Genomic DNA, 16403 nt, shown 5'->3' on the forward strand with positions numbered 1-16403 from the left:
GGGGGGAAAAAGAAGCCTAAATCTCATTGGGAATTGGCCCGTAATATCGGCCCACGAGAAACCCTAGACAAGCCCATATGGAGCATCCTCTTCTTCTCATCTGTCATTCATGTAACAATAATACTGATTGGCTGAAACACAACATCAGCAACTTTTTCGTTCAATCAGAACGCTCTGATACAGCCAATACGATCTGTGGAGCTAGACACTATATAAATCGACAGGTAGCCTTCACCGAAGCATCAGACAGCTTTTAACCGTAAGTATGTGTGGACCTAGCATAGAACTTGCAGTGCCCAACCCTCTATTTACTATTATACCTACATCCTACAGTATTTACTGAGTATTAGAGTAAGTCGTTTTTATGCCTTGTAGTTTTCTATAGATTTTCCAAGAGTGTGTTTGATTTCTTCTCTTTAAGCCTTCATTTTTTTAATATCTTTTTCGACGTACCAGATTTGAATTATTTAGCCGGATTATTTTCAATCCTTCACCCAAATTTTGTCATACTTGCATGCTTATACCTGTGTTCTGAAATGTGTGAGCTACCTAATAATCTATTGGAGTTAATCCAGTGGACGATTTCATTTAATACAATTCTGTGTGTGCTGTCTGTACAGCCTGGAACAATGTCTACTCGGAATTTCCTCTGATGTGATTCCATATAAGGGAACTTTACCCTTTGTGAATTTATCTTGGATTTATTTCACTTGGATTTTAACATTTTGGAATTCCTTTCCCTCACCCTACACCATGTGTGCTCTTATTATCACAGGTATGCTATGAAGCTTGTTACAGCAGCCGGTCCCATAGCTAATGTACACACTGGTTAAATCAAATTCATTTAATAGTTTGTGCTCCGTTTATAACTTAAAGGGATAAAGGTTTGACAATTCTATATTTATACATTGAATTTCTCCATATATTATAAAGTAGCTTTGTCACAGTACAGAGGTGGAGATATTTTACCAAGACGAGGGAATAGTTGTTTTCTCAAATCAGACCAAATGATTATCAGTATCACATATGTACTATGACTACAAACATCTAAAAATACTGATAAACTGAACAGTGTAATTTTGTATGTTTCAGGCCGGGTTTGAAGGGTTGATCTGTTCTGTTGTTGACCTTGTGCAGGGCAGTCCAGAGATTGACTTCGTCTTCCGATTTCGAATACTTTTTATTTAAAAGGCAGAGAGCTTGCTCCTGCGATATAACCATCCAAGATGAACATCGACTTCAATGATCCCGATTTCCAGTATCTTGCGGTAGATCGTAAGAAATTGTTGAAAGAGCAGACAGCTCCATTTGACGGCAAGAAAAACTGCTGGGTACCCGATGAGAAGGCAGGATTCGCAGCCTCAGAAATCCAATCCTCAAAGGGTGACGACATCACAGTGAAGATCCTTGCCGACAATTCTGTATGTATTACCTTTAAATATACCAATTAATACCAATAAAAATATACAATTATATATCAATTTACATCATTGTACCAATATTAAAAAATACTTTATGCATCAATATATATAAATAGCCATTATACATAACATGCAATATGCTGTGCACTGATTTACAACAAAATATTAATATGGAGATATTGTCATTAGAGTAGTGTACATGTATAAAGGGTACAGCCGCAACTCTATGAATCATTAGTACTAGTATAGGAAAAAATATTATACCACTATGTTTTGCATATAAATCTGCAATTATTCACATAGAACTATATATATATTACCAATACTATTATAAATACAAAAATCATTTTTTTCCAATATTTGAACATCACCATAGTTACAAAAGCTAACTTTATCCTCCAAGTAATTGTTATTCACAAATAAATATGACAGGTGAAATGGGTAATTCCCGAAGATACATTTTCTCGAAAACCCCCCCATGTCATGTGTTGATGGCGAGTATCCTTCATTTGCTTTATTAATTGGCTTAAAATGTCATCAGTTGTGATATATTTTAGTAGGTGATGAAATGGATTCTGTATGAGACTAGAACATTTATTAAAGGTGTAATTGTTTGTCAACAGACCAGGACCGTGAAGAAGGATGACATTCAGCAAATGAACCCACCTAAGTTCGAGAAACTCGAGGATATGGCCAACATGACCTACCTCAACGAAGCCTCCGTATTGCACAACCTGAGATCCAGATACACCAGTGGTATGATCTACGTGAGTACTCTCAACTATTTCACACACTTGCTAACCATAAAGCAAATATCCAAGTAATGCACACATCCCAGAAAGGTACAAGTCAGACCAATAAACGAATATGATCAGATCTTATAAAGACTGGTAATCAGTGATGCAATTAGTTTATTAAGCAACCAACACATAATTCCTGTAGTGTCCCACGTATAATACCTGTTCTCATTACCCCGTGGGGAACCCCACATCCCGTACACTGCTAACCAAATATTGGTATCCTGTGGAGTCTAAAAATAAATACAGCCGCTGTAACATGACTCGCTGACGTCAGCGATGCCTGAGTGGTATGTACATATACTTCCAATCTCTATCTTATACCCATCTTGTATATAGACAACCGATAGGTTCCAGTCGAAATGTTTTCCGTCACCTAGCAACAACCGATAGGTTCCAGTCGAAATGTTTTCCGTCACCTAGCACGCTGTGTCAGCCCCTGCGAACAGCCATGGCCTGCTTTCTGATAACCAGTCGTTTACTTATCTTGGGATACTTTCTGGAATTCTCGTCGATGCTTTTAATCTTTATAAAACTAAATTAAAGAATGATTTATTTTTCTGCTACAATTTCAAAACCACTCTAGTCACTTTGTACTTTGACCATACCATCACTGGAACTTCAATTAATGAATAAATAATAATAATAAAAAAGCCCAAATAGCCCTGTCCTGTTTGATTATAATGTTTATGTACTAATACTCAATCAGTCATACTCACTGAATCCTGTCCACTTATCTGATGTAATGGGATTAATACTGGTTATTGTGGGTGGCCCGAATTACTGGAGAAATCTGCCTGAAGTCATCGCTCTTGGCCCTACTGTACACAATTACACCTTATCACTCATTAGTGTTACTTAATAGTTCATGTACTAATAAACTATCTTATCTTTGATACACGGTTTATCATGTTTACTTTGTAAAATAAAAATAACTCGTCCAAATGTACGCTATATTATCTGGCTATGTAATGTGAACAAGTCTCGTTGCTATTGTTTCCATGTAGTTAAAAATGAAGCTGATTTGTTTACAGTTTTTAGTCGTTTCTGTGGAAGAATGTGTAATTAACATTTACTAAAGTTAGATTTAATGTATTTACAAAAATTATAAAACAATTTATCATGTAATTCATCTTACATGAATCACTCTGGTGACTAAAATATTGCCACTCATATATTTCTTTGATAATGTTGATGAGATGTGATTTGTGTGGATATCCATTGAGATGTTGCGTTCTATTATACAGACATACTCTGGACTTTTCTGTATCGCGGTCAACCCCTACAGACGTCTGCCCATCTACACTGACAGCGTCATCTCTAAGTACAGAGGAAAGAGGAAGACTGAGATCCCTCCCCATCTGTTCTCTGTTGCTGACAATGCCTACCAGAACATGGTAACAGGTACGCATCCTATAACCACTGACATGTACAACATAGTAGTTATGTTTTGCTCATACAATGTGTTTTACGTAAAAGAAAGGAATCCTTTAAACTGATGTCAAGAAATGCACCATTATAGCTAAGTAAAAATGTACGATAGTTAAAAATTAAATATACATATGTAATATATTATCTATGTAAAGACCACTCCTTTATAGTTTGATAACAGGGGTATATATATATATTGCTTCGTTATTTACAGATCGTGAAAACCAGTCCTGTTTGATCACGTGAGTTTTTTAGCTTTATTAATGTAATAAGCGTTAAGGAATCAACATTTATAAATTAACACCAAACACTTTCGGGAAATGTTTATAAATAAGAATGAAAACCTTTTTTGGAGGGGTGGGGTTAAAAGTTAAATGACATGTTTTTAAAGATTCTTTTTGATAGATATAGAAATACTGCTTGATACAACAAGACACGTTCACATCAGACATAGCTTGTCTCATAAATCACTATAAATTATTGTATATAGAGTGATGCTTAGTAGGCACTGAGGGTTGGCTCTTTTTTCTTGGGTGAACATGTTTCATTGTATATTTGCAATGTAAAACTTGCATAAAGTAAGTTTTAAGGCACTAATGCCGGTACATTCCTGCTGGTTTCTACACAAGACCATTAACAGAAAGTAGTTGCTATATAACTTGATTGAAAAATGTAAATTATTTTCATAAAGTAACATGATGAATACGTAGAAACAAGCAGGAATGTATTGCTATGCTTTAAGTAGTCTTTATTATTTACTTAAGGTTATATAAAGCTTGATGTTCTATTTCGTACAATAGTGGCGAGTCTGGTGCTGGTAAGACTGAAAACACCAAAAAAGTAATCATGTACTTTGCTAAAGTAGCATGTGCCCCTAAAAAGAAGACCGACGAGGAGGAAGCTGATAAGAAGGTAGTTTAGGTTATCTTAATTGATTGCGCATGACCGGAGCAATTCCAAACAAACAAGAGAACCAACACCTTTACCTATTTGTTTGCTGCATTCCTTGATGATCCTGAAATATTGAAATTGAAAAGTAAAACTTGGCAAGTATTATCTGCCATTCTTAAGCAAATCAATGGTAACTTTTTTTTTTAATATTATAGAATATTTCTTGATGTGATATATAAATCATAATAACGACAGTGAAGTTGCTTGTCCCTCAAATCACAAAACAATCCTCTTTACACTTATTATTACCAACTTACCTATATATTTTTTTCTATGGTTAATAAATAGTACTCTCATCCAAACCCTCCTAAACAGACCTTCCTTGTAACGAAGAGAAAACACTGTTTTTTGAACACTAATATTCCTTCTCCAAGCATGGTGTGAAGCTAAAATTAGTTGAATATCAGTCAACACATAAATTTGAGTGAACCAATACCTTCACAAGCTTCTTTACTGTTGAAAGCAAATGAAGGTCATGCTCACACAAAAGATCAACCTTGGTACGCCACTGGTACCTGAAGACTCCGTGTGACACCGAGTGAAATCCTGACAACCTGGAGAGCCTTTCCATACCCAAACAACTCAAACTCTCCACTAACTCCTAAAACCAACCAACGTTTGATTCTAATTTTGTCCTAATCAGTTTCAATTTCTTTGCACCTATTAAATATCTATTGAATTATTATCCCCTGCTTTCACCAAAACGGATGATATTAGTTTGGGTCTGTCTGTCTGTCATGCTTCGTTTCCGTGCAATAACTACAACAAATGTTAACCCAATTTTTTTAAAACTTGGTCACATGGTTAAATGCCTTAAGGGCTCGTCAAAGATCGATGATCACTTTCAGGGACCCCATTTGGCAGAGTTATAGCCCCTTGAATAATGAAACCTCATTATCTGCCATGCTTCGGATCCGTGCAATAACTACAACAAATATTAATACGATTTTCTTCAAAAATGGTCACAGGGTTAAATGCCTTAAGGGCTCGGCCAAGTTAGATGACCACTTTTTTCGGACCCCATTTAGCGGAGTTAATTATCTGCTGGGTTTTGTTTCTGTGCAATAACTATAACAAATGAGAACCGATTTTCTTCAAACTTGGTTCGATTTTGATGAAAATTGTCATATATGGATATTAGGGGACTGCAAATTCAACTGCATCGGTTTCCTTGCCATAGCTACCACTCGGAGGCGTCTGATTGGTGGAAATTTAGATATAGTTAGATTTTGATGAAAATTGGTATATAGGGATATTAGGGGACTGTGAATAAAACCGCATTAGTTTTGTTACCACAGGAACCACACAGGCTTCTGATTGGTTGCAATTTCGAAATTGTTCAATTTCACTCAAATTTAGTATGTACATTGTAGGTGTACTAAGCTTTTCTCATGCATCTTTGTGACTATGGGGGCAGTTTGGGGGACATCTGTAATGGTCCCCAATTACAGTTAGTACTTGTTGCTGTAGATATTGTTAAGATGTACAACCAGATTCCTTATTCACATCCAACTCATGCTAAGTTTGCTAACCGATGTGATTTGTGCATATTTACGGAGAATCAATGAGGTAAAGGAGGGTTTTTTTTCTTCAGGTTTCAAGCTATACATTATGTCTCAACAGCACGATACTCACATGTTTAAACCTAACCTCAATAATGTTAACCTACAATATGTCCTGTAAGCGGAGGATACAAATTCCATGAATTTGCTTGTTATGACCATAACATATAATTTTATCATGTAATCACATACTATATATTTAGTTATGATCTATTATAATATATACTGTATCACTGGTACTTATGCTCTATATGATGTTTACATTGTGATAACTTTTTTGTGCTTGTAATTTAAGCGTTGAGCTTTACTACATATATGTACTTTGATAGTAAATTATAAAAACTATCCATTTGTTTCCGAAAATGATTTATCAGATGTCAATTAATGAACAAGTTTAAAACAGTATTTGTCATTTTCTTTTCTCCCTCCCTTTACCAAAAAAAATCCCAACTCCCCCATGTCCTCCCAAAACGATTTCCAAACCATATAGGAGGGAAGTCTTGAAGACCAGATTATCCAGGCTAACCCTGTGCTGGAGGCTTATGGTAATGCCAAGACCACCCGTAATAACAATTCATCTCGATTCGTAAGTATTACCATCAGCAGCAGAAGAAGCATCCCTGTGGACCCCGTTGCGGTTGAATGAATACCACCTGTTTGATCTCACAGATCTTCTCCCTTCAAGATCCTGAACTCTTCTGCCATCTAACTCCCGGCCCCTTCCCTCATCCTTTACAACCCAACAGCCGAGGACAAATATATTGTATTTTGGTATATCTGTCTGATATCTAACTCACTTATCTTATGTTAAAATCACCCTGTTTGAAATGGGCTGGCTAGATCACCGTTATACAATGGGGGAAAATATGCTATGAACATATATTAAAAACAAATTCTATTATTGCAACGATCATTATTGTTTTGAATGATTTGCCTTAACTCTTTCGTTTATTCCACTGGTCATTTTGCCAGCTCATTTAACCCCTGTATGTTTAAGCAATTAAAATTGCTGAAACAAACATTTAGAATCACCGTAGGTTAGTGGACTTAGGTCTCTAACCTTAGTTAAGATTCCTCTGTGTTGATGTTTCACTCATCCTTCCTCCTCTGTCACGTTCCTTCCAACCAACCTTTGGACTTTACAGTAACCTCGAGGATCAAATCATCGAAGCTAATCCAGTACTGGAGGCTTTTGGTAATACCAAGACTGTAAGAAATAACAACTCCTCTAGATTCGTAAGTACAGTGATAAAGACATAAACGCCTGGTTTAGCGATTACTGTTTCAAGAGAACATTCAAATAATTATTTTGGATACATTTAAATAAATATTGAAATAATTCGAACAAATATTTAACATAATTAATAATATTTATTTTGAAATTAGCATTCAGGTTATTATAGTGTGATCTCAAGTCTGCATGTACCCCTGCGTCTCATATCAGTGGTTAAAATCGTTCATTTAAGGTAAGATATTATTTTCTATATATATATTATATAGCTGTGACCTTCTTTAAGACCACTGGTATGGGACGCACATCCAATCCCAAGTGTTCACATACATTTTCGAATTACAGAATCGATTGAGCTCAGCTATAAGCGTGTTACTTTACAATACAGAAGAGTAACTCATGTTTATAATATAAATCTATATGTATATTGCATATTTATATATATATTGTGTATGTAAAATGTGATGTAAAATTGGATGGAAGTGAAATCGCAGTATCAGTGTCATGAATATACAGTATAACAAGTGTATCTGATTGAAGTCATGATATGTGGATGAATTACACTGAAATTGTGTCTAAAATGTCATATGAAATATTGAACCTTTTATTGTTTCTCTCCTCTAGGGTAAATTTATCCGTATTCACTTCGGTCCCACTGGCAAAATCGCCGGAGCTGATATCGAGACATGTAAGCAATTTAAGACAGTTTACAAAATGTTATATTTTTTTTGTTAACTAAAGTATGCAATAAGGAATATAAATAATATATTGGTCACAGAAAGATATATTTCTTTAATACTTACTTTACAGTGTAGGTCTATTAACAATGGTTTGCCCATACCAATATATCTCCAGTATAATATATCTCCAGTATTATTTTCTTAAAGACGGGCTCTGTTGATCAATCTTTTCGTTTAACTTCAATACTTTTAGACTTGCTTGAGAAGTCCAGAGTAACATACCAGCAGTCTGCTGAGAGGAACTACCACATTTTCTACCAATTGTGCTCAAACGCCATTCCCGAGCTCAATGGTAGGTATACGAACATTATTTCAATATCGTAATCGAAACTTTGTCATTTTGTTTCTAAAACATGTGACAAAATAAGTCGAATAAAAACAGTCTCGACAGAACATACAACTATTTGATTCACCGCCATCGGTAACTGACATGTAATATGTTTTGCAGAAATAATGCTGCTCACCCCTGACTCCGGTCTCTATTCCTTCATCAACCAGGGTTGTTTGACTGTTGATAACATTGATGACGTAGAGGAGCTCAAACTTTGTGATGTAAGTATATTGATATGATACGCACCTTAATTTGGAAAACTACCAAAACATTTCCTCGTGAAACTAACCAATGCGTTAAGAACTGAATGGAGATGTCATTTATTAAAGCCATGCAATATATTTGTCATGTACATAATTTTACATATATATTTATTACCTTGCAGGAAGCTTTCGACATTCTCGGCTTCACAAAGGAAGAAAAGCAGTCTATGTTTAAGTGTACAGCATCCATTTTGCACATGGGTGAAATGAAGTTCAAACAGAGGCCCCGTGAGGAACAGGCTGAATCTGATGGAACTGCTGGTAAGTAAACATTTGAATCAGATATATAACTGACTGATATCTGGTGAACATTACATTATTATGATATACAAATGATTTTTTCTCAATAATTATATTAATAATTCACATGTTATTTCTAAGAGGAAGTAATACTAAATGATATGTAGAATAGATACACAATTGACATTAAAGTGTATATTTGATACGAGTTTGGGATTTGTTTTACAATTTTTTGTGATTTTCTTTGACAGAGGCCGAGAAAGTTGCCTTCCTTTTAGGTATCAATGCTGGCGATCTCTTGAAAGCTTTGTTGAAACCCAAAGTAAAGGTCGGCACTGAAATGGTCACGAAGGGTCAGACTCTGAACCAGGTGAGCTGGGATTTTTAAGTATTGCTGAAAAAGTATTGAATAATGCTACTGCGTGGAACCTTGATTACTATATGGTCATTTATTTGTGAAGTAATGCTTGTTACATATTGTAGACTTTTTATGTTAAACATATAACATTTATTAATTTCTCTATTTAAGGTCGTCAACTCCGTTGGTGCTTTGGCCAAGTCCCTGTACGATCGTATGTTCAACTGGTTGGTAAAGAGAGTCAACAAAACTCTTGACACCATGGCCAAGAGGAACTACTACATCGGTGTACTTGATATCGCTGGTTTCGAAATCTTCGACTTCAACAGCTTCGAGCAGTTGTGCATCAACTACACCAACGAGAGACTGCAACAGTTCTTCAACCACCACATGTTCATCCTTGAGCAGGAAGAGTACAAGAAGGAAGGAATTGAATGGGAGTTTATTGACTTTGGTATGGATCTGCAGGCGTGTATCGAATTGATCGAGAAGGTAAGACTAGCTTATTAACTAATTATGACAATTATTACCAATATATAGCAAGAACAATCCTGAATATAAATTTCAATGCAATATTTCTTTGTTAAATACACATTAAATGCATGATTCCCAATTCAAATTATTATTGTAAATCATATGAAACAAGCTTGACATAGTCTTTTAATCAGTGACTTTTATCTTTGGCCATATGCATAAACTTTGTTATCTGGTATATCATGTCAGTTAGTTGTGTGTGATTTGTGATCTTATTATTTTTAGCCTATGGGCATCTTGTCCATCCTTGAGGAAGAGTGCATGTTCCCCAAAGCTGACGACAAATCCTTCCAGGATAAGTTGTACTCGAACCACATGGGCAAGAATCCCATGTTCACCAAGCCTGGCAAGCCTACTAGGCCAAACCAGGGCATGGCTCACTTTGAGCTCCACCATTATGCCGGAAACGTGCCATACAGCATCACTGGATGGTTGGACAAAAACAAGGATCCCATCAACGAGAACGTTGTCGCCCTCTTGAGTGTATCCAAGGAGCCTCTTGTGGCCGAGCTCTTTAGGGCTCCTGAAGGTAAGCAATGCTTGTCACTTCGTTTTGTATTGTGTTTGTATTCATCAATACTGAATCCAAGTATCATTATTGGACATAATGAGCCTTTCCCAGCGGATAATTGGAAAACAAAACCCAGAACTGGAAAACAAAACCAAGAACAACCTCAATTTGGTCATTTTACTGATTAGATTATACATTTATAAAAACAGTAGTTGAAATATAATTATCTTTAATGAGACACAACCTTTAACCTTTGCAGAACCTGCTGGCGGTGGTAAGAAGAAGAGGGGCAAGTCTGCTGCTTTCCAGACTATCTCTGCTGTCCACAGGGTACGCTCTATGCCTTCTTTTACTCACATGTTTTTTGTTTTATTTTATTTTATTTTTTAAGCAGATGAATACAAAATGTTGAAAGTCTATTTAGTTATTCTGAAAGATATTTAACATATTTTCCTTTCTTCGCATCATGGTCCCTTTCCTCTCATCGCTGTTCTGCAGCAGTAATCTGATTGCGACCTAAATATATAATAGAAATGTTTTCGATTTAAGTACATAACAGTATTGCAATTCAGTTCTCATCACTGCTTTTGTAGTTCATGTGTATACTCATTGTTGCTATGTCAACTATTTTTGCTTTAAGGAGTCTCTGAACAAGCTTATGAAAAACTTGTACAGCACCCACCCTCACTTCGTGCGTTGCATCATTCCCAACGAATTGAAACAGCCAGGTAAATAATGACATCATAAATCCTGTGAATGACGTCATAAGTCTACGCACAGTGTGTTAGTACAGATAACCCTGACATCTGTTCCAGTCCTTCAAAGATCCAAACCCATATCCTACCAACACCTAATATACCATTGATGAACATATTAGCCACTAATTTATGTCTGTTTTGTTTGATAGAACTTCTTTTATCCTTTGTCATCCATGAATGGAATTTCCAAAGTTTATTTTTCTTCAAATATTTTTTTTTTATCAAATTATATTTTCTTTAAAAAACCTTGATAGAATTCGAACCAACTCCTACTCACCTTTAAAGCTGACATGACAAAGAATATGAGAAGTTCTTTAAACCCACTATCACACCTTCCCTATGTGTTTTATGATCCTTGCATCCTTTTCCCTTAGGAAAGTCTAAACAAATTGATGTGCAATCTGCATAGAACCAATCCTCACTTTGTATGCTGTATTATCCCAAACTTAGACAAGGAATCATGTGAGCTTGTATCTGGTGTTCTTTGACGGTAGTATTGAACATGGAAGGAAAGAAGATCCTGGATATTTAGAACTTTGATTTATGTTACAAACACACCTTCTCCACTCTCACCAATTCTGTGTTTTGCTCACCAGTTTTTCATTTGTGTTTTTTTTCCAGCTTTTCAAAGTATGTCATATCTGAACTTTTTAGTTATAACAAATATTTGAACAATTAAACATGAATCATAGTTTGAAAAAGTGTATTTTTGTTCCAATTGACAGATGTGTATATTTATTGCAAATCAAATGTAAGCGATAAAATTGTTGATTGAATAAGTATTTAAAAAATTTAAAATCTGGTAATGTTTTGAATGTTTACGGAAATATACGTGATATATATTACGTCGTGAGACCATCATGTAGCTATGATGAAGAAAAGGGCGTTTGTATTGACAACATGTTTCCCTCCCATAGGTCTTATTGATGCTGAGCTCGTACTTCACCAGCTCCAGTGTAATGGTGTACTTGAAGGAATCCGTATCTGTAGGAAGGGATTCCCCAGCAGATTGATCTATTCTGAGTTCAAACAGAGGTAAATAGACAATAGCTGAGGATTACTTAACGTCAAAGCTATGAATAAATAACCAATGAAAGAAAAAGGAAACATCAATGAAGTGTACTTAATCTTTATATAAACAACAATTTGAATGTATATTTTCTTGTCATGATGCTAACGCAATATTGTGTTACGTTCTTCCATAACAGATACAGTATCCTGGCCCCCAATGCTATCCCTCAAGGATTCGTTGATGGCAAGACCGTGTCAGAAAAGATCCTTACCGGTCTTCAGATGGATCCCACCGAGTACCGTCTTGGTACCACCAAGGTGTTCTTCAAGGCCGGTGTACTCGGTAACCTTGAGGAGATGCGTGACGAACGTTTGTCAAAGATCATCTCCATGTTCCAGGCCCACATCCGTGGTTACCTCATCCGTAAGGCTTACAAAAAGCTCCAGGACCAGAGGTACGAAATATTATGATCATTTACATTTTTTTCCTACGCATTTCATTGATTAGATGATNAATGATAACACGCAGTATTGATAAATCAATTAAATAGAACACCATCTGAAATGTGTTATTGGTAAACTATTTCCAAGTACGATGTTATTGTCATTGTCACTTGACACAATATGTTTTCATTGTAGAATTGGTCTCTCCGTGATCCAGCGTAACATCAGGAAATGGTTGGTTCTCCGTAACTGGCAATGGTGGAAACTATACGCCAAGGTCAAACCTCTTCTCAGCATCGCCCGTCAAGAGGACGAGATGAAGGAACAATTGAAACAGATGGACAAAGTGAAGGAAGATCTTGCCAAGAGCGATCGCATCAAGAAGGAACTTGAGGAGCAAAATGTTACCCTTTTGGAACAGAAGAACGACCTCTTCCTTCAGCTTCAGACCATTGAGGACTCAATGGGCGATAAGGAGGAACAGGTTGAGAAACTTATCATGCAGAAAGCTGACTTCGAGGCTCGGCTCAAGGAACTGGAAGAACGACTCTTGGACGAAGAAGATGCATCTGCTGATCTTGAGGGCATCAAGAAGAAGATGGAACAGGACAATCAAAATCTTAAAAAGGATATTGGAGATCTTGAGAACACCCTCCAGAAGGCCGAGCAGGACAAAGCCCACAAGGACAATCAAATATCCACCCTACAGGGAGAGATGGCCCAGCAAGATGAACAGATCGGCAAACTCAACAAGGAAAGGAAAGCTCTTGAAGAGGCCAACAAGAAGACGGGCAATGCTCTCCAGGCTGAGGAGGACAAGTGCAATCACCTAAACAAATTGAAGGCCAAGCTTGAACAGACTCTTGATGAGGTGAATATACCAAATTTATGTAAAATCAATAATACTATAAATTGTAAACTGATTTTGAAGTTCAAGATAAATAGATTGATTTGGTTTGAAATGACATAAGGTGATACATGGTGTTTGCCAGCCTTAATTTTGTAAATTATGCTTTGAACTGAATCATAACGTGATATCCGATCGGTTTACAGCTCGAGGATAACCTTGAGCGCGAGAAAAAGGTTCGTGGTGATGTTGAGAAGGCCAAGCGTAAGGTTGAGCAGGACCTGAAGTCCACCCAGGAGACCGTTGATGATCTTGAACGTGTCAAGAGGGAGCTTGAGGAGAACGTAAGGAGGTAAGCAGTCGATGCCTTATTATACTTACTAAGCATTCGTTAGCTTAATAGAGATCAATCAGTTAAACGACTATTTTCTACTACATAATGTTTAATTTAATGAATCGCTGACCACGTATTCCTGTATTTGTTAATAGGAAGGAAGCTGAGATCAGCACCTTAAGCTCCAAGCTCGAGGACGAACAGAACCTTGTCAGCCAACTCCAGAGAAAGATCAAGGAACTCCAGGTAAGTTATGTTTCATTCCATTTGCTCGAGACACGCAAGTAAACATATTTTACTTACTTGGTTGATTGATAGCATCTTATTTACGAACATCTTTTGTCTGTCTGACTTGAATTTAATTAAGCCTGTAAATTAACTACTCGATGCAATTTGTTTCTAATACGTAAAAGGAATGTCGTAAAGGTAGATTATAGGTACTTCTATATGTATAATGCCTAAACTATACACATGTTTAGCCGGGTTTTTTGTTTTTTGTTTTTTTTTGCTTTCAATTTTGTAAATGTCATATTTAACGAAATATGTTTGCATCAGGTTTAGCGCCTTATTCACATGATACCGTAAAGCTGTATTGTGCTATGCTCTAACCTACGTAATAAAATGCATGCATATGGAATTCGCTTTCATTGTATGTATTAGTCAACTGAATGCCCTCTAGTTTTTCTAAGGCATCTAGTTTATCTATCTATTCATACTGTCTCTAGTATGTTCCACAGAACACCAGTCCCAAGTAACTCAATCCAGCACGGCAGTCTGATAAGGTGTCTGTAAAACCAATGTAAACCAAAATTTAAACAGTTTCATCTTCTGTGGTAGAAGTCTGAGAGCAACGCGTTATCTGTCTGTGTGCAATGCGTCATATGATTTTCACAGCGATGTTCAGACGTGCTTCACTCTGTCTGACTCATAGCGGAAGTATGCACTCACTAAGGTGCTCTTTACATACCGACCAATCAGAGATTTAAGAGGCGATGATCTGCCAGTTCCCGTCATAGCTACCTCAACTCTTCCGCGTTCAAGTAGTGTTCGTTTTCCTCTGTTGTTGTTCCCCCATGTTATCCTTCCTGTTGTCCTGAAGTTCTGTAGTCACCTAGGTGTAAATAAGGGAACCTGTTTTCGTATTGAAATACTTGGACATTCTTACAATCATGGCTGTTGCAACATTTCAGGCCAGAATCGAGGAGTTAGAGGAAGAACTTGAAGCCGAAAGGAACGCCAGGGCTAAGGTGAGACACTTGTTTGTAGAATTTTTAATTTACTATAATTGATATAATGGTTTAGAACGAAACATTCTGTAAAATAGGTCTTACGTACTTGGCATAACTTGGTATCTATATATAGAATATGTTGTAGATAAGTTGGCAGCAGCTGTTTGCAACGATACGGTGTTTAGGGATCTTATGTTACTTTGATGGGATATTCTTATCTTTATCTCCTGCCTAGATGCTAAAAGGGTAATTCTACGTAGAAACACTAGACTGAATTTGCCGTACCGCAGCCATTCATTAACCAACATAATGTTTCAGAGAATCTTTTGACTACTACCAAATAAAAGTACTTAGTACTTTCAGTATGATTGAAATGGCTAAAGGAAACACTCATATAAATACATATGTTTTAAACATCCTGTTGTGAATTAACAGGTTGAGAAGCAGCGCGCTGAACTTAACCGTGAGTTGGAAGAGCTCGGCGAGCGTCTTGATGAGGCTGGCGGTGCCACATCTGCCCAGGTAAGCATCCATTTTTATGATATAAAAACAACATTTGAATGAAAGTTTATTGTATAAAAAACAATATTCTAAGAACTGGATAATGTGAATAAATCGATTACAAATAGACTATTTAATTATGTTTAACCAACTGTTTATCTGTTTTCGTCTTCTCTGGTTGTCATAATATATTATTTTTTTTAAAATTAACTCATCAACAGATTGACCTCAACAAAAAGAGGGAGGCTGAACTTCTTAAGATCCGTCGTGATCTTGAGGAAGCTTCTCTCCAGCATGAGGCTCAAATCTCTGCCCTCCGCAAGAAGCACCAGGATGCCGCCAACGAGATGGCCGACCAGGTTGATCAACTCCAGAAGGTCAAGTCCAAGTAAGTCATCTGAACTAATTGTGAATCATTTGTTCAAAAATGTATTTTATCAGTGAAAAATTTCAATAACTCAAAGAATCAAAATCATAATATTATAAAGATTGAAATTGATGTCGACACATGTCGTATTTTAAATATTATGTGACGGTTTATAGGCATAACTGATAAAAACCTGTGTATAAGAATTAAAACTTACTGTAATGCAATTAATATCAAGTGTTAAGATATTTAAAATAAATATAATCATAAAAAACTTCCAGGCTCGAGAAGGACAAGAAAGATATTAAGCGCGAAATGGATGACCTCGAGACTCAGTTGATTCACAACTCGAAAAACAAGGTACCATGCCTGGTTATGACCAAGCATTTCACGAGGACACAAAATGCGCTCGGCGCATGTCCTCTTCGACTCCTTCCAACCACGTTGTCCTTACCGAGCATGTATCGAACAGGACTTGTCCTATCAGAAGATTATATATATCCATAGTTTGTCCTTCCTTTACTCCGTTTGTGTACATGATG

The 16403-nt window shown here is 36.5% G+C and overlaps 1 protein-coding gene across 1 annotated transcript; it reads left to right on the top strand.

Annotated features, from left to right (window-relative positions):
- Positions 1-152: 152 nt before the first annotated feature.
- On the top strand, positions 153-16392 carry LOC110459508 (myosin heavy chain, striated muscle-like). The gene is made up of 25 exons (XM_021511806.1): positions 153-259; positions 1093-1421; positions 2045-2188; positions 3466-3622; positions 3864-3891; positions 4450-4561; positions 6653-6748; positions 8018-8081; positions 8327-8425; positions 8582-8685; positions 8850-8988; positions 9219-9337; positions 9497-9817; positions 10085-10388; positions 10630-10700; positions 11011-11098; positions 12046-12163; positions 12337-12594; positions 12779-13454; positions 13637-13782; positions 13920-14010; positions 14955-15011; positions 15429-15515; positions 15716-15882; positions 16143-16392. The coding sequence occupies exons 2-25, from the start codon at positions 1227-1229 to the stop codon at positions 16366-16368; spliced, it is 3867 nt and encodes a 1288-aa protein (XP_021367481.1). The 5' UTR covers positions 153-259; positions 1093-1226; the 3' UTR covers positions 16369-16392.
- Positions 16393-16403: the final 11 nt, after the last annotated feature.

The sequence above is a fragment of the Mizuhopecten yessoensis genome, unplaced genomic scaffold (assembly GCF_002113885.1).
Source record: "Mizuhopecten yessoensis strain PY_sf001 unplaced genomic scaffold, ASM211388v2 scaffold10089, whole genome shotgun sequence".
NCBI classification, from domain to species: Eukaryota; Metazoa; Mollusca; class Bivalvia; order Pectinida; family Pectinidae; genus Mizuhopecten; species Mizuhopecten yessoensis.